The 25,452-nt window shown below is 40.2% G+C and overlaps 1 protein-coding gene across 13 annotated transcripts in view; it reads right to left on the bottom strand.

The window, feature by feature from the left end:
- Positions 1-25,452, bottom strand: part of PRUNE2 (prune homolog 2 with BCH domain) — a 301,009-nt gene that overhangs the window by 220,675 nt on the left and 54,882 nt on the right. For all 13 annotated transcript variants that reach the window (XM_033237044.1, XM_033237051.1, XM_033237048.1 and 10 more), the window contains exons 3-4: positions 22,149-22,351; positions 17,959-18,122 (exon numbers count right to left, since the gene is read on the bottom strand). In XM_033237044.1, coding sequence (XP_033092935.1) covers positions 17,959-18,122; positions 22,149-22,351 — 367 coding nt within the window. The remainder of the gene's footprint in view (positions 1-17,958; positions 18,123-22,148; positions 22,352-25,452) is intronic.

Below are 25,452 nucleotides of genomic sequence, written 5' to 3'. Positions count from 1 at the left end.
ATTATTGTTATTCTTATTCAACACTGCACTGTGAATCCTAATCAGAGGGCAATAAGGCAAGCAAAAGAAGTAAAAAGTATAAAGGAAAATAAAGAATAAACACTGTCTTTTCTCATAGATGATACAATTATGTGTGTAAAAAAAGCTCAAAGTATCTACAAATGAGCTCTGCATAGTAAATTTAGCAAGTTTGCTGCATTAAGATCAATAATAAAAAATTACCTGTATTTCCATAAATAATCACAAATAATTAAAAATCAAAAATTTAGAAATGCAATAGAATCAAAATATTAAATACTTAATGTGCCCTGGCTTACAGTCAAACCAAGAATCCAATTTCTTTGATTTGGGGATCTTATTTTTTAAAGACATAAAATGGAAAGGCAATATTAAGAAATTAATCTAACAGATACTACATTAAACAGAGACCTACAGAATAATTTAGTGAAAACAGACATCTGACATTGGCTTACAGTTAAGTTTGACTGGACTATTACAAAGGAGATGATATACTGATAAAAGTATGAAAACTAACTCAGAAAATTGCTCATGATACTCTGAGCTATTTTTACTGCATAAGAATGGCTACAGCCCAATTTTATCCCAGGAACACATCTATGGCAAATTTTTCTACCTTACATTAGAAACCCATTTAATTACAAACTTATTTTTCTGCATCATGACTTACAGCAGCCAGAGACACCTCTCAGCCAATTCAAATCTATTCTTGTAGCGAGCATTGACCTAACTTACAGCAAATTTTGCAGAATGAAAGAAATACTGAAATCCATAACGACGTACCCCAAAGTGTCCCAGCTATTCATAGGCAGAGTAGAGGGAAGGAGCGATTAACAGCAAGCAACAGAGAAAGCAATTATGAGGAAATAGTAACAAACACTTCATTCTATTAGAAAAGAAAGCAACCACAATATTCTTTGCTCAAAAGAATGGAGAAGTGAAGGACCTCTTGCCAAAAGCAATTGCAGTACATTAATATTAAACATGATCTAATGAAGTCAGAAATTGTTTGGGGAAAACGTTCAACACAGTAAAGCCAAATTCTGCATGATAAATTCTTAGCAGAAAAAAAGGAACTTAAATCTTTTTTTCTTTTACCTAGGATTGGTGTTTTTCATATTGAAACAAAAAATTAGGGAATGAATAGCAGAGAGGAAGTGGAGGGGGGGACAGTAGAAGGAAGGAGAAAAAAGAAATACACCTTGTTTACGTTTTTGTCTGAAGAGGTATAAAAAGAAGCCTATTAACTGCCTACTGTTCCCATAAATTTAAAATGTCTGAATTTAAGAATAAAGATTATCTTTGTGTGACAGAAGAAATAGTGAACACTCTGAGGTTGAGGAATCATTCTGGTTTTATAACTAGCAGAAACAATCACTTCTTCCCCCTTCCCCCAATATCTTCTTCCTAAGCGAAACAGCCCTCCCTCTTCCTAAGCAAAACAGGCAATGTAATTCCCTTGGGATTTTGTAACCATTTCAGGAGAGAGATGATTCACTCTTTGGGCAAGAGAGAGAAAGAAAAAAAAAATATATTTGGCTCTCTTCCTTTCCTATTTGACCTCCTTAAAAGGATCTTTTTGAAGCTGTTAATCCAGGCTACTAAAATAGGAAGCAACTATTCTTTATTAAAGGTCAAATGAAACTACCAGTAGGAAGGAGAGAGTTTGTTTAAATTTTTAAAATCTGGGATATTAGTTTTTCACTTAGTCCTAGGCTGAGAACAATTGCTCTTCTTTCTCTCTTTGTCTTGTGGCTCCTGTCAAGGCCTTACACAATTAAAAGTGAAAGGCCGTTGGGTAAAGTATGGTTTTGATCTAAGCATGCCTGGTAATCAGTGGCTGAAATCTCGTTGCCAGCTGGTTCCCAGAAACACACACGCACACAAATACAAATGTGCACGCACACAATCCCCAATGTGATGATTCAGCAATTTAATGGATCTTGAATTTGGCAGTAGTCCTCTAGCACACATCTCAGGGGGAAATAAAAGAATACAGGTTGAGGAATCTGGTGGGTCTGTAACTGTTCGCTTTTGGCACAAACCCCGGGCATAACTAAGTACCAGCTTCAGCCACCATGACTATATGATGTGGCTTTATGGAATGTTCATGCCTTGGAAAATGAATACAAAAAGATCTTAGAATCAGATAGGGGCAGAGAGAAGCCCAAGAACAGGAGAAGGAGAAAAGGGAGAAGAGAAAGAAAGCAAAGAAACAAAGAAGAACCTCAGCAAAAATACGTGGGCAAGGAAAGGGGGAAGCTAAAAGATGTCGTTTCCAAAACTCAGGGCCACTGATGATCTCATCTTTATGAGCACGTTCCCTTCTTACACAAATAATTAGAAAGTAATGCTACATAAGTACGTGCCTTTCCAAATGAAAGTGGATGCTAATGATTTGTTTCCTGAAATTTCTGAGTTTGGGGGTATATCCTATCAAAAGGCAACAGCAAGACCTAGCTATTGTAAGATTAATTAATAATTTTGAAAAGTGCAAATTATTTCTATTTTGTTAAATCCCCCACAGAGCCTGAACACATTTTGGTCATAGATGAGTCACCTGTTGACATTTATCCATGACTGTCCTGCTAGGGCCCAAAGGATAGAGTGACGGGGGACATTATTAGAAAAAGGACTTCATGTCTAAAACACCAAAAGCAACGGCAGCAAAAGCCAAAATTGACAAATGGGATCTCATTAAACTAAAGAGCTTTTGCACAGCAAAAGAAACTACCATCAGAGTGAACAGGCAACCTACAGAATGGGAGAAAATTTTTGCAACCTACTCATCTGACAAAGGGCTAATATCCAGAATCTACAAAGAACTCAAACAGATATACAAGAAAAAAACAAACAACCCCATCAAAAAGTGGGGAAAGGATATGAACAGACATTTCTCAAAAGAAGACATCCATACAGCCAACAGACACATGAAAAAATGCTCGTCATCACTCGCCATCAGAGAAATGCAAATCAAAACCACAATGAGATACCATCTCACACCAGTTAGAATGGCAATCATTAAGAAGTCAGGAAACAATAGATGTTGGAGAGGATGTGGAGAAATAGGAACACTTTTACACTGTTGGTGGGATTGTAAACTAGTTCAACCATTATGGAAAACAGTATGGCGATTCCTCAAGGATCTAGAACTAGATGTACCATATGACCCAGCCATCCCACTACTGGGTATATACCCAAAGGATTATAAATTACTCTACTACAAAGACACATGCACACGTATGTTTATTGCGGCACTATTCGCAATAGCAAAGACCTGGAATCAACCCAAATGTCCATCTGTGACAGAATGGATTAAGAAAATGTGGCACATATACACCATGGAATACTATGCAGCCATCAAAAAGGATGAGTTGTGTCCTTTGTAGGGACATGGATGCAGCTGGAAACCATCATTCTTAGCAAACTATCACAAGAAGAGAAAACCAAACACCGCATGTTCTCACTCATAGGTGGGAACTGAACAATGAGATCACTTGGACTCGGGAAGGGGAACATCACACACTGGGGCCTATCATGGGGAGGGGGGAGGAGGGAGGGATTGCATTGGGGAGTTATACATGATATAAACGTTATGCACATGTACCCTAGAACTTAAAGTATAATAAAAAAAAAAAAAAGAAAAACACAAGTACGTTATTTCTATGCTGGCAACATGACACATACCTCTAACTAGTACACAAATGATCTTTTTAACAAAATCCATAATAATCAAGTTCTGCCTCAATGTTTGAATAATATACCATAATGCAAACATTGATATGTAGCTACAGCTGTGAGTATAAAACTAAAAAGATTCAAACACGATTGAATTTAAATATATATTTTTTAGATTTAGAGAAAAACGTCAGCATGTGTAGAAAAGAAATTTGGAGCAGAAAATAAGGTTGCTAGACTAAAGATAAAGCTGATTAAAAAATAAAGTTATCGGCCAGTGGCTCACGCCTGTAATCCCAGCACTTTGGGAGGCCGAGGCAGCGGATCACAAGGTCAAGAGATCGAGACCATCCTGGCCAACATGGCGAAACCCCATCTCTACCAAAAATACAAAAATTGGCCAGGCGTGGTGGTGCACACCTGTAGTCCCAGCTACTCAGGAGGCTGAGGCAGGAGAATGGCTTGAACCCAGGAGGCGGAGGTTGCAGTGAGCTAAGATCGTGCCATTGCACTCCGGCCTGGCAAGAACGAGACTCTGTCTCAAATAGTAATAATAACAATAATAATAATAAAATTATTAAAGCAATCCCCATACACTGATTGAGGAGCAGGAAGTATCCGACATGCTATACACAATTCCTGTATATGCCCCCATTGCATGTGGAAAAGGATAGAGCAGGGGTATATCTATGTTATTATCAGGTGTCTTTCCAAGACTGACACACACACAAAAATTTTGACTTAGTTGTATCTTTTTAAAATGAGAAACTAGTATATGTGCTTATTTCAGTAAAAATATGATTATAATTAATCATATTTTAATTTTTTCATTTGTTCCAGGAAGCTCATATCCAAAGTTTCAAACCAAATACTATTTTTACTCCTCCAAATTGATAATTGTATCTGAACCTATTCCTTTCTGTACTTGTTTTTATTTTTCCTGATCTTGGCTTTTTTTTTCTGTTTTATTATATTGCTTGCATTTTTGTAAGCCTCCTCAAATATTTTATGGAAGAAGAAAGGGCAAAAATCATAAAATAGATAGATAAACCCATACATGTAGATACTCCATTTAATACAAAGGTAGAGACCTAAACACAATGAGTAATATATACTGTATGATTCCATTTATATATCACACAAATATAGGCAGAGGCTGGGCATGGTGGCTCATGCCTGTAATCCCGACACTTTGCGGGGCCGAGGCAGGTGGATCACTTGAGGCCAGGAGTTCAAGACCAGCCTGACCAATATGGCAAAACCCCTTCTCTACTAAAAGCATAAAAATCAGCGGGGCATGGTGGTAGATGCCTGTAATCCCAGCTACTTGGGAGGCTGAGGCAGGAGAACTGCTTGAACCTGGAAGGTGGAGGTTGCAGTGAGCTGAGATTGCGCCATTGCACTCCAGCCTGGGTAACAAGAGCGAAACTCTTTCTCAAAAAAAAAACAAAAAACAAAAAAAATACAGCCAGAACCCATCTGGACTGCTATGGGGTACACACAGGGATGTTAAAACTATGAAGAAAAGCAAAGAGTGTACCACAAAAATGAGAATACTGGTTAACACTAGTTAGGGAGGGAGTGAGCAGTGGTGGGAAGGAGCACCAAAAGGTCTTTCTCTTTACCTGGATAATTGTTAAAAGGGTGTTCACTTTGTGGTAATTCCTTGAACTGTTTAAAGGTCCTTTTACACACGTTTTGCATTCTTTTTCGTACAAAGTGTTATACTCCACAAAAGGGCTAAAATCACACTTATTTATTTACTTATTTATTTATATAACCGAATGGTGAAAATAAAAATAAATGCTTGCAAAACACTAGGATTTCTTAAAGCTAAAAATAAGAGTTTTTTTTTTAAACTAGAAGGAACAATGTCCAAATTCTACACATTAAAAATGTTAGAAGGATGGACTGAAGTGGGATGGAAATTAAAGTATTGTAGCATTAACTAAATCAATACAGTTATAAAAACAGACAGCACACAAACAATGTTGCAGAATTCCTTTCATGACAGTGTTTATCGAGAGCTATGTGTCAGGTACTTTTCTAGGTACCAGAGACACAACAGTGAAGCAGTGCACATAACACATAAGGTCTCTTTTTTTATGAAGTTACATCCTGGAGTGGACATCCTGGAAGCAAGAGGGAAGAGGAGGCTCCTGATAGTTAGAAAGAGAGATGACAAGGTTGGGCACGCTGGCTTGTGCCTGTAATCCCAGCACTTCGGGAGACTGAGGTGGGCGGATCACGAGGTCAGGAGATCGAGACCATCTGACTAACATGGTGAAACTCTATCTCCACTAAAAATACAAAAAATTAGTCGGGCATGGTGGTGAGCAGAGATCTGTCTGGGGGACAGAGCGACACGGAAGGAAGGAAGGAAGGAAGGAGGGAAGGAGGAAGGAGGGAAGGAGGGAAGGAGGGAAGGAGGGAAGGAGGGAAGGAGGGAAGGAAGGAAGGAAGGAAGGAAGGAAGGAAGGAAGGAAGGAAGATGACAAGATATTATAGATAAACACAAGCATTCCAGAAGGAAGGAACGGCTTATGTAAGTCCTCAAGAGTGGAAAGAGTTTGGCATATTTGAAAAGCTAAAAGGCTCTTTGCCTGAAACACAGTGGGAAAAGGGAGAAATATTATCAGGTGATGTGAGAGTAGGCAGAGGAGAGATGATGTGGTGGTCTGTAAGGGTAGAGGTAGGATGCTTGGATTTTGAGTGTGATAGGTTTGAAGAAGGAGGTTGAAACGACCTGCCTTAAGAGTTTACAAGTAATCATTCTGACTACTTTATGGGCCATAGGTTTTATCAAGGAGATAGGGCAACAGTCAGGCCGCTATGGCAGTAGTCAAAGAGAGGCAAAATGGAGGCCTGAATTGGGTCTCTAGCAGTGATCATGAAAATGTAGACAGACTCATGTTATGTTCTAGACATAGAACAGCAGGGTCAGCAGGACTTGCTGATGGATGAATGTGGAGCAGAAGGCAAAGGAAAGAATCATGTATAACTCCTAGATTATGGCTTGAGCAATCAGGTGGTTTACTGAAATGAAGAAATTGGAATAAAAGCAGGTTTGGAGGTATAAGAAACTAAAAGGTTCTACTGCAGCCATGTTAAGGATGTGGTGCTAATTAGACAAGCATGTGAAGATGTCACATGGAAATTGGCTATAAATCTGGAATCCTAAAAAGAGGTTACAGTTGGAGATACAGGCAGTCATCAGCCTGTGTATAATATTTAAAGACTTGTAACTAAACAAGGTCACCTAAAGATAGCATATAGGAAAAAGGACAAGTTTTAGGCACCCAACACTTAGAAGTTGAGCAGAGGAAAAGGAGCTAACAAGCAAGAAGAAAGAGGAGTAGGCCCAACTTTTTGCATATTAAGGAACGCACTGAAAGTGATTTTTTTTTTTTCAGCACAGTGGGCTAAGAGGCAAACATAGGGCCTCCTCCAAGAACCAAGGGAATCAATATCTTGGCCCACCTGAAATCCATCTACAGCACACCAGCATGCCCAAGCATGATGCATTCCAGGATACGGCCATGGGAATGAAAAGCAAAGTACAATCAAACTGATGAAGTACTTAGCTCATAGTAAATTTAGAGTTTTTTGGTACAATGTTTATAATAATATATTGTCCATTGAGGTCTAATTATGATGCTTTTAAAGACTCTTTTAAGTCTCAGCCATAAATATCTAGTCTCATGTCATCTGGAAACAGACATTTTTCTAAAATTCCTTATGGCAAAGACATGCATAAAATATCGGCATTCTTTCAAGACCTAGAAGAATACACAAAAATATGTTCTAGGCTGGTTCAGGCCTGTAATCCCAGCACTTTGGGAGGCTGAGGCGGGCAAATCACCTGAGGTCAGGAGTTCGAGACCAGCCTGGCTAACATGGCAAAACCTAGTCTTTGCTAAAAATACAAAAATTAGCCAGGCTTTGTGGCAGGTGCCTGTAATCCCAGCTACTCAGGAGACTGATGCAGTAGAATCACTGGAACCCAGGAGGCAGAGGTTGCAGTGAGCTGAGATTGCGCCATTGCACTCCAACCTGGGCAATAAGAGCGAGACTTCCTCTCAAAAAAATAAAATAAAATAAAATAAAAAGATTGCCCCAGGTGGCTGGCAAGATAATCAAATAGGAACAGCTCTGGTCTGCAGCTTCCAGAGAGATCAATGCAGAAGGGGAGTGATTTCCGTATTTCCAACTGAGGTACCTGGCTCATCTCATCGGGACTGGTTAGACAGTGGGTGCAGTCCATGGAGGGTAAGCAGAAGCAGGGTGGGGCGTCACCTCGCCCAGGAGGCACAAGGGGTTGGGGAACTCCCTCCCCTAGCCAAGGGAAGCCGTGAGGGACCCAACTGTGAGAAATGGTGCATTCCAGCGCAGATACTATGCTTTTCTCACGGTCTTCGTAACCTGCAGACCAGGAGATTCCCTCGGATGCCTATACTACCAGGGCCCTGGGTTTCAAGTGCAAAACTGGGTGGCCGTTTGGGCAGACACCGAGCTAGCTGAAGTTTTCTTTTTTTTTTTTTCATACCCCAGTGGTGCCTGGAACACCAGTGATACAGAACCGTTCACTCCCCTGGAAAGGGGGCTGAAGCCAGGGAGCCAAGTGGTCTAGCTCAGTGGATCCCACTCCCATGGAGCCCAGCAAGCTAAGATCCACTGGCTTGAAATTCTCGCTGCTAGCATGGCAGTCTGAAGTCGACCTGGGATGCCTGAGTCCACCATTACCGAGGCTTGAGTAGGTGGTTTTCCCCTCATAGTGTAAACAAAGCCTCCGGGAAGTTCGGACTGGGCAGAGCCCAGCACAGCGCTGCAAAGCCACTGTGGCCACACTGCCTCTCTAGATTCCTCCTCTCTGCACAGGACATCTCTCAAAGAAAGGCAGCAGTTACAGTCAGGGGCTTATAGATATAATTCCCATCTCCCTGGTACAGAGCACTTGGGGGATGGGGTGGTCGTAGGTGCAGCTTCAGCAGACTTAAACGTTCCTGCCTGCTGGCTCTGAAGACAGCAGCAGATCTCCCAGCAGAGTGCTCGAGCTCTGCTAAGGGACAGACTGCTTCCTCAAGTGGGTCCCTTACCCCCATGCCTCCTGACTGGGAGACACCACCAAGCAGGGATCAACAGACACCTCATACAGGAGAGCTCTGGCTGGCATGGTAGGTGCCCCTCTGGGATGAAGCTTCCAGAGGAAGGAACAGGCAGCAATCTTTGCTGTTCTGCAGCCTCTGCTGGTGATACCCAAGCAAACAGGGTCTGGAGTGAACCTCTAGCAAACTCCAGCAGACCTGCAGCAGAGGGGCTTGACCAGTGGAAGGAAAACTAACAAACAGAAAGGAACAGCATCGACATTAACAAAAAGGGTGTCCACACAAAAACCTCATCCGAAGATCACCAACATCAAAGACCAAAGGTAGACAAACCCACAAAGATGAGGAAAAAACAGCAAAAAAAGGCTGAAAACTCAAAAAATCAGAACACCTCTTCTACTCCAAAGTATCACAACTCCTAACCAGCAAGTGAACAAAATTGGATGGAGAATGAGTTTGATGAAGTGACAGAAGTAGGCTTCAGAAGGTGGGTAATAACAAACTCCTCCAAGCTAAAGAGGCATGTTCTAACCCAACGTAAGGAAGCTAAGAACCTTGAAAAAAGGTTAGAGGAATTGCTAACTGGAATAACCAGTTTAAAGAAGAATATAAATGACCTGATAGAGTTGAAAAACATGACACGAGAACTTCATAAAGCATACACAAGTATCAATAGCTGAATCAATCAAGCAGAAGAAAGGATATCAGAGACTGAAGATCAACTTAATGAAATAAAGCGTGAAGACAAGATAAGAGAAAACAATGAAAAGGAATGAACAAAGCCTCCAAGAAATATGGGACTAAGTGAAAAGACCAAACCTACGTTTGATTGGTGTGCCTGAAAATGATGGTGAGAATGGAACCAAGTTGGAAAACACTCTTTAGGATATTGTCCAGTAGAATTTCTCCAACCTAGCAAGATAGGCCAACATTCAAATTCAGGAAATACAGAGAACACTACAAAGATACTCCTTGAGAAGAGCAACCCCAAGACACATAATTGTCAGATTCACCAAGGTTGAAATGAAGGAAAAATGTTAAGGGCAGCTAGAGAGAAAGGCAGGGTTACCCACAAAGGGAAGCCCATCAGAATAACAGTGTATCTCTCTGCGGAAACCCTACAAGCCAGAAGAGAGCGGAGTCCAATGTTCAACGTTCTTAAAGAAAGAATTTTCAACCAAGAATTTCATATCCAGCCAAACTAAGCTTCATAAGCAAAGGAGAAATAAAATCCTTTACAGACAAGCAAATGCTGAGAGATTTTGTCACCACCAGGCCTGTCTTACAAGAGATCCCAAAGGAAGTACTAAATATGGAAAGGAACAACCAGTACCATCTGCTGCAAAAACATACCACATTGTAAAGACCATGTACACTATGAAGAAACTGCATCAACTAACAAAATAACCAGCTAGCATCATAATGACAGGATCAAATTCACACATAACAATATTAACCTTAAATGTAAACAGGCTAAATGCCCCAATTAAAAGACACAGACTGGCGAATTGGATACAGTCAAGATTTATTGCTGTGCTGTATTCAGGAGACATATCTCACGTGCAACAACATACATAGGCTCAAAATAAAGGGATGGAGGAATATTTACCAAGCAAATGGAAAGCAAAAAAAGCAGGGGTTGCAGTCCTAGTCTCTGATAAAACAGAATTCAAACCAACAAAGATCAAACAAAACAAAGAAGGGCATTACATAATAGTAAAGGGACCAATGCAACAAGAAGAGCTAACTATCTTAAATATATATGCACCCAATACAGAAGTACCCAGATTCATAAAGCAAGTTCTTAGAGATCTACAAAGAGACTTGGACTCCCACACATTAATAGTGGAAGACTTTAACACCTCACTGTCAATATTAGATAGATCAATGAGACAGAAGGTTAACAAGGATATCCAGGACATGAACTCAGCTCTGCAACAAGCAGACCTAGTAGACATCCACAGAACTCTCCACCCCAAACCAACAGAATGTACCTTCTTCTCAGCATCACATTGCACTTATTCTAAAATTGACCACATAATTGGAAGTAAAACATTCCTCAGCAAATGCAAAAGAACGGAAATCAGAAAAAACAGTCTCTCAGACCACAGTCCAATCAAATAGAACTCAGGATTAAGAAACCCACTCAAAACTGGACAACTACATGGAAACTGAACAACCTGTTCCTGAATAACTACTGGGTAAATAATGAAATTAAGGCAGGAATAAATAATTTCTTTGAAACCAATGAGAACAAAGACACAATGTACCAGAATCTCTGGGACACAGCTAAAGCGGTATTTAGAGGAAAATTTATAGCACTAAATGCCTACAGGAGAAAGCGGGAAATATCTAAAATCCACACCCTCACATCACACTTAAAAGAACTAGAGAAGCAAGAGCAAACAAATTCAAAAGCTAGCAGAAGACAAGAAATAACTAAGATCAGAGCAGAACTGAAGGAGACAGAGACACGAAAAACCCTTCAAAAAAATCAATGAATCCAGGAGCTGGTTTTTAGAAAACATTAACAAAATAGATAGACTGCTAGCCAGACTAATAAAGAAGAAAAGAGGGAAGAATCAAACAGACACAATAAAAAATGATAAAGGGGATATCACCACTGATCCTCCAGAAATACAAACTACCATCAGAGAATACTAGAAACACCTCTATGCAAATAAACTAGAAAATCTGGAAGAAATGGATAAATTCCTGGACACATACACCCTCCCAAGACTAAACTAGGAAGAAGTCGAATCCCTGAATAGACCAATAACAAGTTCTGAAATTGAGGCAGTAATAAATAGCCTATTAACCACAAAAAAGTCAGGACCAGATGGATTCACAGCTGAATTCTAGCAGAGGTACAAAGAGGAGCTGGTACCATTCCTTCTGAAACTATTCCAAACAATAGAAAAAGAGAGATTCCTCCCTAACTCATTTTATGAGGCCAGCATCATCCTGATACCAAAACCTGGCAGACACACAACAGAAAAAGAAAATTTCAGGCCAATATCACTGAAGAACATCGATGAGAAAATCCTCAATAAAATACTGGCAAACCAAATCCAGCAGCACATCAAAAAGCTTATCCACCACAATCAAGTTGGCTTCATCCCTGGGATGCAAAGCTGGTTCAACATACACAAATCAATAAACGTAATCCGTCACATAAACAGAATCAATGACAAAAACCACATGATTATCTCAATAAATGCAGAAAAGGCCTTTGATAAAATTCAACACCACTTCATGCTAAAAACACTCAATAAACTAGGTATTGATGGAATGTATCTCAAAATAATAAGAGCAATTTATGACAAACCCACAGCCAATATCATACTGAATGGGCAAAAGCTAGAAGCATTCCCTTTGAAAATTGGCACGAGACAAGGATGCCCTCTCTCACCACTCCTATTCAACACAGTATTGGAGGCTCTGGTCAGGGCAATCAGGCAAGAGAAAGAAATAAAGGGTATTCAAAAAGAAGAGAGGAAGTCGAATTGTCTGCATTTGCAGATGACATGATTGTATATTTAGAAAACTGCAACACCTCAGCCCAAAATCTCCTTAAGCTGATAAGCAACTTCAGCAAAGTCTCTGGAAACAAAATCAATCTGCAAAAATCATAAGCATTCCTATACATCAATAATAGACAAACAGAGAGCCAAATCATGAGTGAATTCCCATTCACAACTGCTACAAAGAGAATAAAATACCTAGGAATCCAACTTACAAGGGATGTGAAGGACCTCTTCAAGGAGAACTACAAACCACTGCTCAGCGAAACAAAAGAGGACACAAACAAATGGAAAAACATTCCATGCTCAAGGATAGGAAGAATCAATATTGTGAAAATGGCCATACCGCCCAAAGTAATTTATAGATCCAATGCTATCCCCATTGAATCTGCTATCTCCATTGAATCCCCATCTGTGAAGAAAGCTACCACCGACTTTTCTCACAGAATTCGAAAAATCTACTTTAAATTTCATATGGAACTATAAAAGAACCCGTACAGCCAAGACAATCCTAAGTAAAAAGAACAAAGCTGGAGGCATCATGCTACCTGGCTTCAAACTATAGTACAAGGTACAGTAACCAAAACAGCATGGTACTGGTACCAAAACAGATATTTAGACCAATGGAACAGAACAGAGGCCTCAGAAATAATGCCACACATCTACAACCATCTGATTTTTGACAAACCTGATAAAAACAAGCAACGGGGAAAGGATTCCCTGTTTAATAAATAGTGTTGGGAAAACTGGCTAGCCATATACAGAAAACTGAAACTGGACCCCTTCCTTACACCTTATACAAAAATTAACTCAAGATGGATTAAAGACTTAAACATAAGACCTAAAACCATAATAACCCTAGAAGAAAACCTAGGCAATATCATTCAGGACATAGGCATGGGCAAAGACTTCATGACTAAAAAACCAAAAGCAGCTGGGTGCAGTGACTCACACCTGTAATCCCAGCACTTTGGGAGGCCGAGGCAGGTGGATCACGAGGTCAGGAGATCGAGACCATCCTGGCTAACACGGTGAAATCCTGTTTCTACTAAAAATAAAAAAATTAGCTGGGCGTGGTGGTGGGCGCCTGTAGTCCCAGTTACTCAGGAGGCTGAGGCAGAAGAATGGCATGAACCTGGGAGGCGGAGCTTGCTGTGAGCCAAAATTGCGCCACTGTACTCCAGCCTGGGCGACAGAGAGAGAGTCCATCTCAAAAAAAAAAAAAAAAAAAAATCAAAAGCAATGGCAACAAAAGCCAAAATTGACAAATGGGATCTAATTAAACTAAAGAGTTTCTGTACAGCAAAAGAAACTATTGTAAGAGTGAACAGGCAACCTACAGAATGGGAGAAAATTTTTGCAATCTATCTACCTGACAAAGGCCTAATATCCAGAATCTATAAGGACCTTAAACAAATTTACAAGAATAAAACAAACAACCCCAACAAAAACTGGGCAAAGGATATGAACAGACACTTCTCAAAAGAAGACATCTATGTGGCCAAAAAACATATGGAAAAAAAGCTCATCATCACTGGTCATTAGAGAAATGCAAATCAAAACCACAATGAGATACGATCTCACGCCAGTTAGAATGGCAGTCATTAAAAAGTCGAGGAAAAACAGATGCTGGAGGGGATGTGGAGAAATAGGAACACTTTTACACTGTTAGTGGGAGTGTAAATTAGTTCCAGCATTGTGGAAGATAGTGTGGTGATTCCTCAAAGATCTATAACAAGAAATATCATTTGACCCACCAATCCCATTACTGGATATATACCCAAAGGATTATAAATCACTCTACTATAAAGACACATGCACACAAATGCTTATTTCAGCACTATTCACAAAGACTTGGAACCAACCCAAATGCCCATCAATGATAGACTGGATAAAGAAAATGTAGCACATATACACCATGGAATACTATGCAGCCAAAAAAATAAAAGGTGAGCTCACGTCCTTTGCAGGAACACGGATGAAGCTGGAAACCACCATTATCAGGAAACTAACATGGGAACAGAAAACCAAACACCGCATGTTCTCACTCATAAGTGGGAGTTGAACAATGAGATCACATGGACACAAGGCAGGGAACATCACTCACCAGGGCCTGTCAGGGGTAGGGGCACTAGGGGAGGGAGAGCATTAGGAGAAATACCTAATGTAGGTGATGGGTTGATGGGTGCAGCAAACCACCATAGCATGTATATACCTATGTAACAAACCTGCATGTTCTGCACATGTATCCCAGAACTTAAAGTATAATAAAAAAAAAAAGTTCTAAAAACGTGCGTCAAATTAATGATTATTTACAGCACCCAAAAATCCAAAGTAACATGGTAGGTGCTTATAAAGAGAACCCTTTCAAAAGAGAACTGCTCATATTATGAAAATAAAGAACACTAAAGTTATTTATAGGAACAGAGAAAACAAGTCCTTTTAGGTTTGATGTTACTACATAACTGGAAAATATAAATTCTAAGTTTGAATTCAGTGATGATAGCAAAAATTTTTTTATTATTATTATACTTTAAGTTCTAGGGTACATGTGCACAACGTGCAGGCTTGTTACATATGTATACATGTGCCATGTTGGTGTGCTGCAGCCATTAATTCATCATTTACATTAGGTATATCTCCTAATGCTATCCCTCCCCCTACCCCCTCCCCACAATAGGACCCGGTGTGTGATGTTCCGCTTCCTGTGTCCAAGTGATCTCATTGTTCAATTCCCACCTATGAGTAGAACATGCGGTATTTGGTTTTCTGTTCTGCGATAGTTTGCTGAGAATGATGGTTTCCAGCTGCATCCATGGATGACAGCAAAATTTGACTTGATTCCTTTTTTTTTTTTTTTTGAGATGGAGTTTCGCCCTTGTCCCCTAGGCTGGAGTGCAATGGCCTGATCTCGGCTCACTGCAACCTTCGCCTCCTGGGTTCAAGTGATTCTCCTGCCTCAGCCTCCCAAGTAGCTGGGATTACAGGCATCTGCCATCACACCGGCTAATTTTTGTATTTTTAGTAGAGATGAGGTTTTACCATGTTGGCCAGGGTGGTCTCAAACTCCTCACCTTAAGTGATCTGCCCTCCTTGGCCTCCCAAAGTGCTAGGATTACAGGCGTGAGCCACCACGCCCAGCCTACTTGATTCCTTTTTTGTATTTAGTAACAATTCAGGAGCTTTTAAAAATGACCTATTACCCCAACATCTTTGTACCTCTGAACATTTGAGTTGCGTCTTTAAAAGGCAGATTCCCTGGATAACCATCCTTTAGTTCCCTGATATGGTTTGGATGTGTGTCCCCTCCAAATCTCATGTTGAAATGTGATCTCCAATGTTGGAGGTGAGGCCTGGTGGGAGGTGTTTGGGTGAGGGGGGCCAATCCCTCATGAATGGCTTGGTGCCCACCCTGCAGTAATGAGTTCACCTGAGATCTGGTTGTTAAAAAAGGTCTGGGACCTCCCCACTCTCTCGCTCCCTTCCTTCCCATGTCATATGCCAGCTCCTCCTTTGCTTCCTGCCATGTATGGAAGCTTCCTGAGGTCCTCACTAGAAGCAGATGCTAGCACTATGCTTTTCCTGCAGCCTACAGAAGCATGAGTGAAATAAACCTCTTTCTAAATTATCCCATCTCAGATATTTCTTTACAGCAATGCAAAACAGACTAATACATTCCCTCTTGCCAAAACTATTTAGTAGTGTTCCATCTCCCCTCCACATATGTACACACACACGCACACACATACACACACACACATATGCATTGGCAAAAGATCTCCAGAGCCCTCTTTCCACCATAATAAGCCCCCTATGTCTTCTACCTCCCAGGGTTCAATGACTGGCTCTTTTATGACAGTAACAGTATTGACAGGCTTCACAGGTAGAAACTCTTCATCCTCTCACATTCCAGTTTCCAAGAGACAAGGAAGTGATGCCCACATTCTGCCAGCTTCCCAATGCTACTTCAAGCCTAACCTCAAGAAAAACATCTGGTGTTAAGAAAAGCAAAATCCAGACAGGTGCAGTGGCTCGCATCTTTAATTACAGCACTTTGGGAGACTGAAACTGATGGATAGTTTGAGCCCAGGAGTTCAAGACTAGCCTGGGCAATATGGTGAGACACCCCTCTAAAAAAAAAAAGCGTAAAAAAATTTAAAAAGAAAGAAGCAAAATCTTTTACCATTGTCCTATTTTTTGGTAGCTCTGCAAACTAAAACCAAGATAAATAACAAAAGGGTCTGCACTCCTTCTAATTCCCTAAATCTGAGTATCATTGTTTTCACTACCCACAACAGTCATATCTTTGTGCCAATGTATTTGTTTCATATTATTTTACTATTTGTTGAAAATTATGATAATGATCTGCTTATTGACCACATTTCTTTTCTACTAAATAACATGTGTAGTTTCACAACAATTAACCAAACTTCTTAGTTTACAAGATATTTAAACAAAATATTCTCTAGTGCTTGGCTGTACCACACATTTGTGCTGTTGAACAACTTTCCCCTTGGCTGAGATTCCCAATTACCTTCATTTTCCTTCTGCTCTGTCACAAAGATAAATGATTGTGCTTACTTAGTTTAGTTGAGAGCACAGTTTCCCATAGAGCATTTTTACAGACAATCATGGCCAGGGAAATATTTAAGGCAGGTTTACGAAGGCCATCAGTTCTAAACCTTTACAAGAATTACACACCTCTTGAACCTTTTCCCCTCCAAACTGTGGAAGAGACAGAGGAACTGAAGGACAGAGTCCTTAAAAGAGTTGAGTCAACATACTTCTGGTCTTCTTTTAGAATTAGTTCAATCTGTTCATCACTGTTTTTCACTTTCCTGTGTTGAATACTTTTAAGAAAAGTCTCTGTCTACCATGTTCAAAATGGATTGGTGGTGTGGGGAGGGAAATGCTTTCTACAAAAACCAGAACAGTGTCCTCTGTGAGTAAATAATGGAATTTCTGTGGTAATTTTGTGGTTCCAAAGTTGACTGACAATTGCCAGCTTGAAAACCACCCTTTGGAAGCAGGAGGCTCTACTGATCGAGATGAAAGAGAGATTACCAGAGGAACTGATGATGGTGTGTTCAGGACCCCAGGGCTTAAAACAGTTTGAGTGAAGATGGAATATGTTACAAGACAGGGGAGCAAAGGAGGTGACATCTGACTATAAAAGCCCTGACACAGTATCACCAAAATGAAGGGCACGTATTTTGCCATCCAAACAGTATGTCATAAACCAAGCATGGAAAAGTATCAGCAGATATTTCAACCTGGGAACTTGGAATTCTGGTCCCTATCATGCTGTCTTGGGGCAAGAATCACCTCTGGCAGAGATTACAATGGCCAGAGGTGTTATTCCAGCTCCCTAACAGAGTTGCAGCAGTTCCATTTAATATTCTTCTCTAGTGAAACAGCAAAGGCCCCTCATGCCTATTTTTAAATGCACATTTTTAATATTCAATATAATGCTACTCTTTAACAAACTCTTTAACCCTGCCTCTCTGATGAAGCTTCCCGTGGTCTTTAAAGAGATTGTTAACCCAAGAATAGATCGCATTCTTTCTACATGAGCAGGCCGGGAGACACTCCATTAAGCCTTCCGGTATTCAATAGGAAGCACCATCTCTCACCTCTGAGGCGATGAGCCAGTTGCTCGGTGATGAGCTCAGGAGCCTCCTGGAGAATCTCCTTCAGCACGAGGGAAGAGGAAGACTCTCGGAACTCAATGTTGGCATCGCTCTGCTCAACTGGATTAATGACTTTGACAACTGCTGATTCTAAAGTTTTGTCTTCACTGTAAAGCAAATGGAGAGGAGGAGGAGAAAGGGATATGGCATGTCTTATTACTTTTGGGAATGTTTAAATCTCTGCTCTCACACAAATGGCTTCCTCTCAATGACCAAAAATACGAGGGAACTCACATGACTCAGAAGATGGGAGCCTTATATTCTACGTATTTTCATATTTCATTTAAACTATTTATTTTCCCCAAATTCTTAAAATACCTTCATACCTTACCAGCTTTATCCTGTGCTACACTCTTGGAAAATAATAGTAGCTAACACTATTGGACTCCCACCACAGGCTGGATACTATTATAAATACTTTAGGTGTATTATCATATTTTAAACTAGAAAATAACACTGTAAAATGAATTCTATAGGCCGAGCACGGTGGCTCACGCCTGTAATCCCAGCACTTTGGGAGGCTGAGGCAGGCGAATCACGAGGTCAGGAGTTTAACACCAGCCTGACCAACGTGGAAACCCCATCTGTACTAAAAATACAAAAAATTAGCCAGGCATGGTGGCAGGTGCCTATAATCCCAGCTATCTGGGAGGCTGAGGCAGGAGAATCGCTTGAACCACATAGGCTGAGGTTGCAGTGAGCCAAGACCGTGCCACTGCACTCTAGCCTGGGCAATAGAGCGAGACTCCATCTCAAAAAAAAAAAAAAAAAAAAAGAGTTCTATAAAATGCACTAAAAACAACACTAGAAAATGACACTAGAAAATCCCCATAGTATAAATAAAAAAAAAACTGAGGCACAAAGAGGTTAAGAAATTTGTGCAACATCACACATCTACTAAGTAGACTAGCCAGTATTTAAACTCCAATAACCTGGCTTCAAAGCTTGCAAATCCAGTCATTGTGGTATAGAAAAAACACTACTGGGCCTATTTTTCTTCCACCATCATTCTTTATATGTGAGACAGAGGTGGTTTTTAGCAAAGGCAGGAAGAAAAGTTCGGATCAATCCAATTTTATTCTTTCTGCCTGTCAAAAACAAATGAGTGGCAATGAAAGAAATAAAGATGTCAATTTATTTTTGAAAAGCATTCTATTTCATAAACAATTCTAGAGCTAGAGTTCACAATCCCAGCCTCAAAATCAGTCTAAATTTTTCCATTTTAATTGGTAACAAAACTATTCCTCAGATTTTGATTGACACACACTCGTTCCACAATTCACATTCCAATTGCATTGTATTTATCTGTGTTTCTTTACATCAGCTGGTTTAAAACAGTTAACATGGCTGGGCATGGTGACTCATGCCTGTAATCCCAGCACTTTGGGAGGCTGAGGCAGGCGGAGCACCTGAGGTCAGGAGTTTGAAACCAGCCTGGCCAACATGGCGAAACCCCATCTCTACTAAAAATACAAAAATTAGCTGGGCGTGGTGGCAGATGCCTGTAATCCTAGCTACTCAGGAGGCTGAGGCAAGAGAATCGCTTGAACCTGGTAGGTGGAGGCTGCAGTGAGTCGAGATTGCGCCACTGCACTCCAGCCTGGGCGACAGAGCAAGAATCCATCTCAAAAAAAAAAAAGAAAAAGAAAAAGAAATAGTTAACATGTAAATTTGGTCAAGCATATGATTTCCTGAATACCAGTTATTGAAGTCAGTCAAATAAACTACCCAGAACTTTTAGCCACGTGTCAATGATCAATAAATATTATTCAAATAATTTCATTCAGTTTCAAACAGCATGAGGATAAAAGCAGCCACACATAGGCAGGTTATTTTCAAAACTCCTCATAAGTAAATGTATTGCATGATAGATATCACAATACATTCATACCTAAATATGCTTCCTAAAAAGTTAAATACAAAATTATTAAATAGAAAAGGTTTTATTTCATGTATGCTAAGGTCAATGTCCACTGGTTAAGGTTATCAACAACTTGCAAATCGCCAAACTGTGAAAAACTAACATTTTAAACTACTGAAGTGTTTAACTGGTGAATCTTCATTCAGTAGCAGTAGAAAGCTTAACAGAAGGACATCTTCATAAAGTCCTTGATGGCAGAGAATTTGTCTTATTCCTCCTTAGGCACCTGTAGATTTTTACATGAGTTAGCAATGCTTAAGTATTTATTCAAAGAGTCAGAAGATAAAAGTTCTAATCCCAACTCTTCTGCTAACTACATGTGGTTCTTTGCTTTTGTTGTTGTTGTTTGTTTTGTTTTGTTTTGTTTTGTTTTTTTGAGACAGGGTCTCGCTCTATCATCTAGGCTGGAGTGCAGTGGTGTAATCACAGCTCAACCATGAGATGCAATTGCAGCCTCAACCTCCCAGGCTCAAGTGATCCTTTCACCTCAGCCTCCTGAGTAGCTGGGACCACAGGTGCGTACCACTATGCCCAGCTAATGTTTTCGTATTTTTTGTAGAGACAGGGTCTCACCATGTTTCCCAGGTTGATCTCAAACTCCTGGGCTCAAGTGAACCTCCTGCCTTGGCCTCCAAAAATGCTGGAATTACAGGCATCAGACACCATGTCAAGCCTGCATGTGGTTCTTTGGACAAGTCGTTTGTGACACTCAGTTTCAAGTGTCTTATCCATAAAATAAAAAGTTTGAGCTACATGAATAATAAGAAAAAAAATCCTTCTCTTATAGTATAAAATGCTACGAATGAATAAATAATCAAATGATCTTCATAGCCCATCTCTACATATTTTTCTATTTCACCACTGAGATTTCTTTCCTAAGAACCATTCCATTTTATCTAGTGTTTAATTTCAATTTTTATTACATATGTTCGGCATCAATACATAAGACTATTGTATTGCTATAAGAAAGTGTTTGAAATGGTTTAAAAACTATAATTTTAGGCTGGGTGTGATGGCTCACACCTGTAATCCCAGCACTTTGGAAGGCTGAGGTGGACAGATCACTTGAGGTCAGGAGTTCAAGACCAGCCTGGCCAACATGGTGAAACCCTGTCTCTACTAAAACTACAAAAATTAGCCAGGCGTGGTGGCACATGCCTGTAATCCTAGCTACTCAGGAGGCTGAGGCAAGAGAACTGCTTGAACCTGGGAGGTGGAGGCTGCAGTGAGCCAAGATGGAGCCAATGCACGCCAGCCTGGGTGACAGAGCAAGACTCTGTCTCAAAAAAACAAAACAAAACAAAACAAACCTCTATAATTCAGTCAATTTTATAATAACTTTACACTTAAAGATTTCATATCTGAAATGCAAAAGTAAAAATGAAGGATTAGCATGACCCAAATTTTGGCATAAGAGAAGAAAAAGATATTCCCTTTCCTCTGCATGTCCTCTGCTCTGCTGTTGTTGTTGTTGTTTTGGGATTTCGGGGTTTGTTTTTTGCTTTTTGTTTTTGTTTTTGTTTTTTTTGGGGGGGACGGAGTCTCGCTCTGGCTGGACTGCAGTGGCTGGATCTCAGCTCACTGCAAGCTCCGCCTCCCAGGTTTACGCCATTCTCCTGCCTCAGCCTCCCGAGTAGCTGGGACTACAGGTGCCCGCCACCTCGCCCAGCTAGTTTTTTGTATTTTTTAGTAGAGATGGGGTTTCGCCATGTTAGCCAGGATGGTATCGATTTCCTGACCTCGTGATCCGCCCGTCTCGGTCTCCCAAAGTGCTAGGATTACAGGCTTGAGCCACCACGCCCGGCCTGTTTTTTTTTTTAAACAGTCTCACTCTTTTGTCCAGGCTGGAGTGCAGTGGTGCCATCTCGGCTCACTATAACCTCCGCCTCTTGGGTTCAAGCACTTCTCGTGCCTCATCCTCCAAGTAGCTGGGATTGCAGGCATGCACCACCACCCTAGCTCACTTTTGTATTTTTAGTAGAGACAAGGTTTCACCATGTTCATCAGGCTGGTCTCGAACTCCTGGCCTCAAGTGATCCGTCTGCCTTGGCCTCCCAAAGTGCTGGGATTACAGGCGTGAGCCACCAAGACCAGCATGTCCTCTGCTTTTAATACATCTGCCTAAACCACAAAAGTCCTGAGTAAAGTGACACTTTGCCCAGAAGAACCTTCAATGAAGGATTAAATCTCAGAGCTTCACAATGGATCTTACCTCGCCAGCACATTGCTGCCAACGAGTGTTATCGATAACTTCCCTTCATCATTTAATTGATGCAGGTTAATTTCATCCCGGAATATGTGGAATGATTCGGAAATATTTAGCTCTTCTAAAATAAACCTCGTCTCGGTGAAGTAGTTGAATTCAGTTCTTGGTATGTTCAGCACTGGTAAACACAGAACCCCTGGTGGACCGACCTACCAAGAAAAAAGTTGACTGAATTACGAAAATAGCAAGAGGAAAGAATACAATTACATTTTCTCCAGCCTCGGGGTAACTGGTAAAAGGAATGGGAGTCTTCTGACCTCACTAAACCCCTTGGCATTCATAACCAAATTTTCCTGAACCCAATTAATAGGGCCTTATGCTCTGAGTGGCCCCTAACATTTTTTAACCTCTTGTTACCCTGCTTGAAACGTCTCATGCTTTATTTGATGTCTCATTTTAGACCCTGTACCATTTGTATATATAAATATATATTACATATAAATAAAATTTAAATAAATAGATAACATATAAATATATACTTATATATAAATTTAAACATATGCATATACATAAATTGTGCAGGGGCTAAAATGTAAATAAATATATTTATATATAAAACACATTCTCTTCTTTAAGAGTAACAAACTCACATATCTTTATAAACTTGGCACAAAATCAGGACAATTGAGGCAGGGTGGGTGGGGACTGTGGGGACAGAGGAAGGCACGTACGTTGCATCTAAGTGGGATGCCTGTCACTCAGCCCCAGCCAATGTTTCACATGTAAAAATTCAGGCCCAGTTTTGTTAAAACTTTAAATTACCGGGCTGGGTGCGGTGGTTCATGCTCGTAATCCCAGCACTTCGGGAGGCTGAAGCAGGCAGATCACGAGGTCAGGAGATTGAGACCATCCTGGCTAACATGGTGAAACCCCATCTCTATTAAAAATACAAAAAAATTAGCCAGGCATGATGGCAGGCACCTGTAGTCCCAGCTACTCAGGAGGCTGAGGCAGGAGAATGGTGTGAACCCGGGAGGCAGAGCTTGCAGTGAGCCAAGATTGTGCCACTGCACTCCAGCCTGGGGGACAGAGCAAGACTCCATCTCAAAAATAAAAAAAAATAAAAAAATAAAAAAATTTAATTACCCAAGAGAAGCTATAAGTCTAGATGTCTAGATTTGGGGTATTATTTGTGAAATTTAATTACTACAATTCATTTTGTAAAATTCAGAATGTCAGTCAGTAGAAATTCATTTATGAGTCAGCTTCAGCCTACAGACTATCAGATTGTGATCTCTATTGATTTCTTAAATCATAAAAAACATTTTTTATTAACAAGTCTCTTAGAAAACGGATCTGTGGCAACCAAAGAAAACAGGAGATAGGCGAGAGGTAGAGAATTGTGGAGTCACAATAATAAACTTGTTTTTGTACGGGAATGTAAAAAATAAAGATGCTTTAAAAATTACTATGAATATACAGCAATAATCCTAACTATCACTGAGAGAATGTGGGGTTAAGTGACATGGAATTTGTGCATAAAGTAAATGGCCTTTACTGTCACACCATCACCAGCTTGTCACAGTTTTAACATCTTTACCATCTGTCTCCCCTTTCTAGCATTAAGAAGGCAGGGCTTTTTGACGGTTTTGTTCAGTTATGTTTCCAGTGTATAAAACAGTCTGGCACATAGTAAACATTTAGTACACATTTGTTGAATGAAAGAAACGAATCAGCCACTGCTATAGCATACAAAGCACGAAACCACTCCAACAAAGTGGGTTTTCTCCCTCCTCTCATGCTAATACTGAATCACAGTTGCATAATAAGTGTTAACAACTTACGTATGGCTAGTTATTTTTCCTAATGAATGGAAGGTTCTATCTAACTCCTGATATTGAAACTTGAGTGGGGAAGAATCAACATGTAAATCAGGCATGTGACCTGAGCCTCTCCTGGCAGGACCTATTCTGAAGTTGACGTCACAAGAACTAGGTTCCAGCCCCAGTCTCTGCTACGTAAGTTTGAGAAAGTCAGTTTCCTCTCTGAGACTGTGTTCCCTATCTGCAAATGCGGCTCACTTACCAGAATGAGAAGGATTTAAATGGGGTCGTACGCATGAGGCAGAAAAACTCTTTCCTTATCCTACATGTTTGTACTCTGAGAGGGAGTAGTTGGGTTATTGAAGAAAATTTAAATGGAGACACAGGCCACTAGCCGGGGGGGCCAGTAAACTAAGAGAGAGGCAGAGAAATGTAACCAAATTCTCAGTATGAGACCTCACAATAATTCCACATTCATCTCCATGCTTACTGGCAAATCTTTGAAGAAGAAGAGAATCCACATGTATTTTTATTTTTATCTATCTGTGTGTTTCATCTATCACAACTACTTTTTCTATCCCTTTTATTGGATGTCAAGACGTTGTAGTAGGTGGTAGTGGTGGTATTATTATTAAATCATTTCCAAGTCCATGCCACTATCACTCTAAAAATCAGTTTGGTTTTGTCAACTCCATGTTCTCTAGATAAGTAACATTTTCTTCTAGGAGTCAAAATACCAGTTAACAAAATTAGTGTTAATATGCATGTCTTAACAGAGGCACATTTATCTCCTCATACCAATTAATCTCCCTTGTAAAGTTCAACAAATTTTAAGATAAATTTGATATAAAGCCCACATGTAGAGATCAGAATATTTTACCCAGCGTTTTTATCAGCTTCTGCCCTAGAGCAGTTCTGGCCACCCACAGCTCATTCTGGAAGACTAGGCTTCGTGTGAATTTAAATCGCTGTAGACCAGCTCTGCCTACTGTCAGGGGCCAAGGATCCAAACAAAATTGCAATACAACAAATCAGATTCTGAAAAATTAAAAATTGCGTGACATTGAAAATAGCACCTAGACACTCATACCATACATTTTTAGGCTTTAAGTTAATAAAAAGCCCATCATCATGAGCTCATCAATTTTATAGATTTAAAGTTTTAAAGTCATTTGTTGAAAGGTCTTTTCCACTTCCATAGGTGCATCGTATGCTTCACAGAATGGAAAGAGTCTTCCTCAAGGGAGATGATCACTAACTGAAGATGATCTTGCTGCACAAAGTCAGGGCTACAAGGCAAAAGTAAACAAGGACCGACAGGAAGCAGATTTGACATGTAATACCTGTCACTGAAAACTCTAGCCAGTGTGCTCTGCCATTCATGTACTGTTCACACAAGTTATTCTGCATGTATTTTTCTGCTCCCAAAGGCAGGACTATCAGCAAGGATGAGAAAGGAAAACAAGAAATCTGATTCTTACTTTTAT

This window comes from Trachypithecus francoisi, unplaced genomic scaffold (assembly GCF_009764315.1).
Source record: "Trachypithecus francoisi isolate TF-2019V2 unplaced genomic scaffold, Tfra_2.0 Lachesis_group16, whole genome shotgun sequence".
Lineage (NCBI taxonomy): Eukaryota > Metazoa > Chordata > Mammalia > Primates > Cercopithecidae > Trachypithecus > Trachypithecus francoisi.
This window is presented reverse-complemented; position numbering and strand designations above follow the sequence as displayed.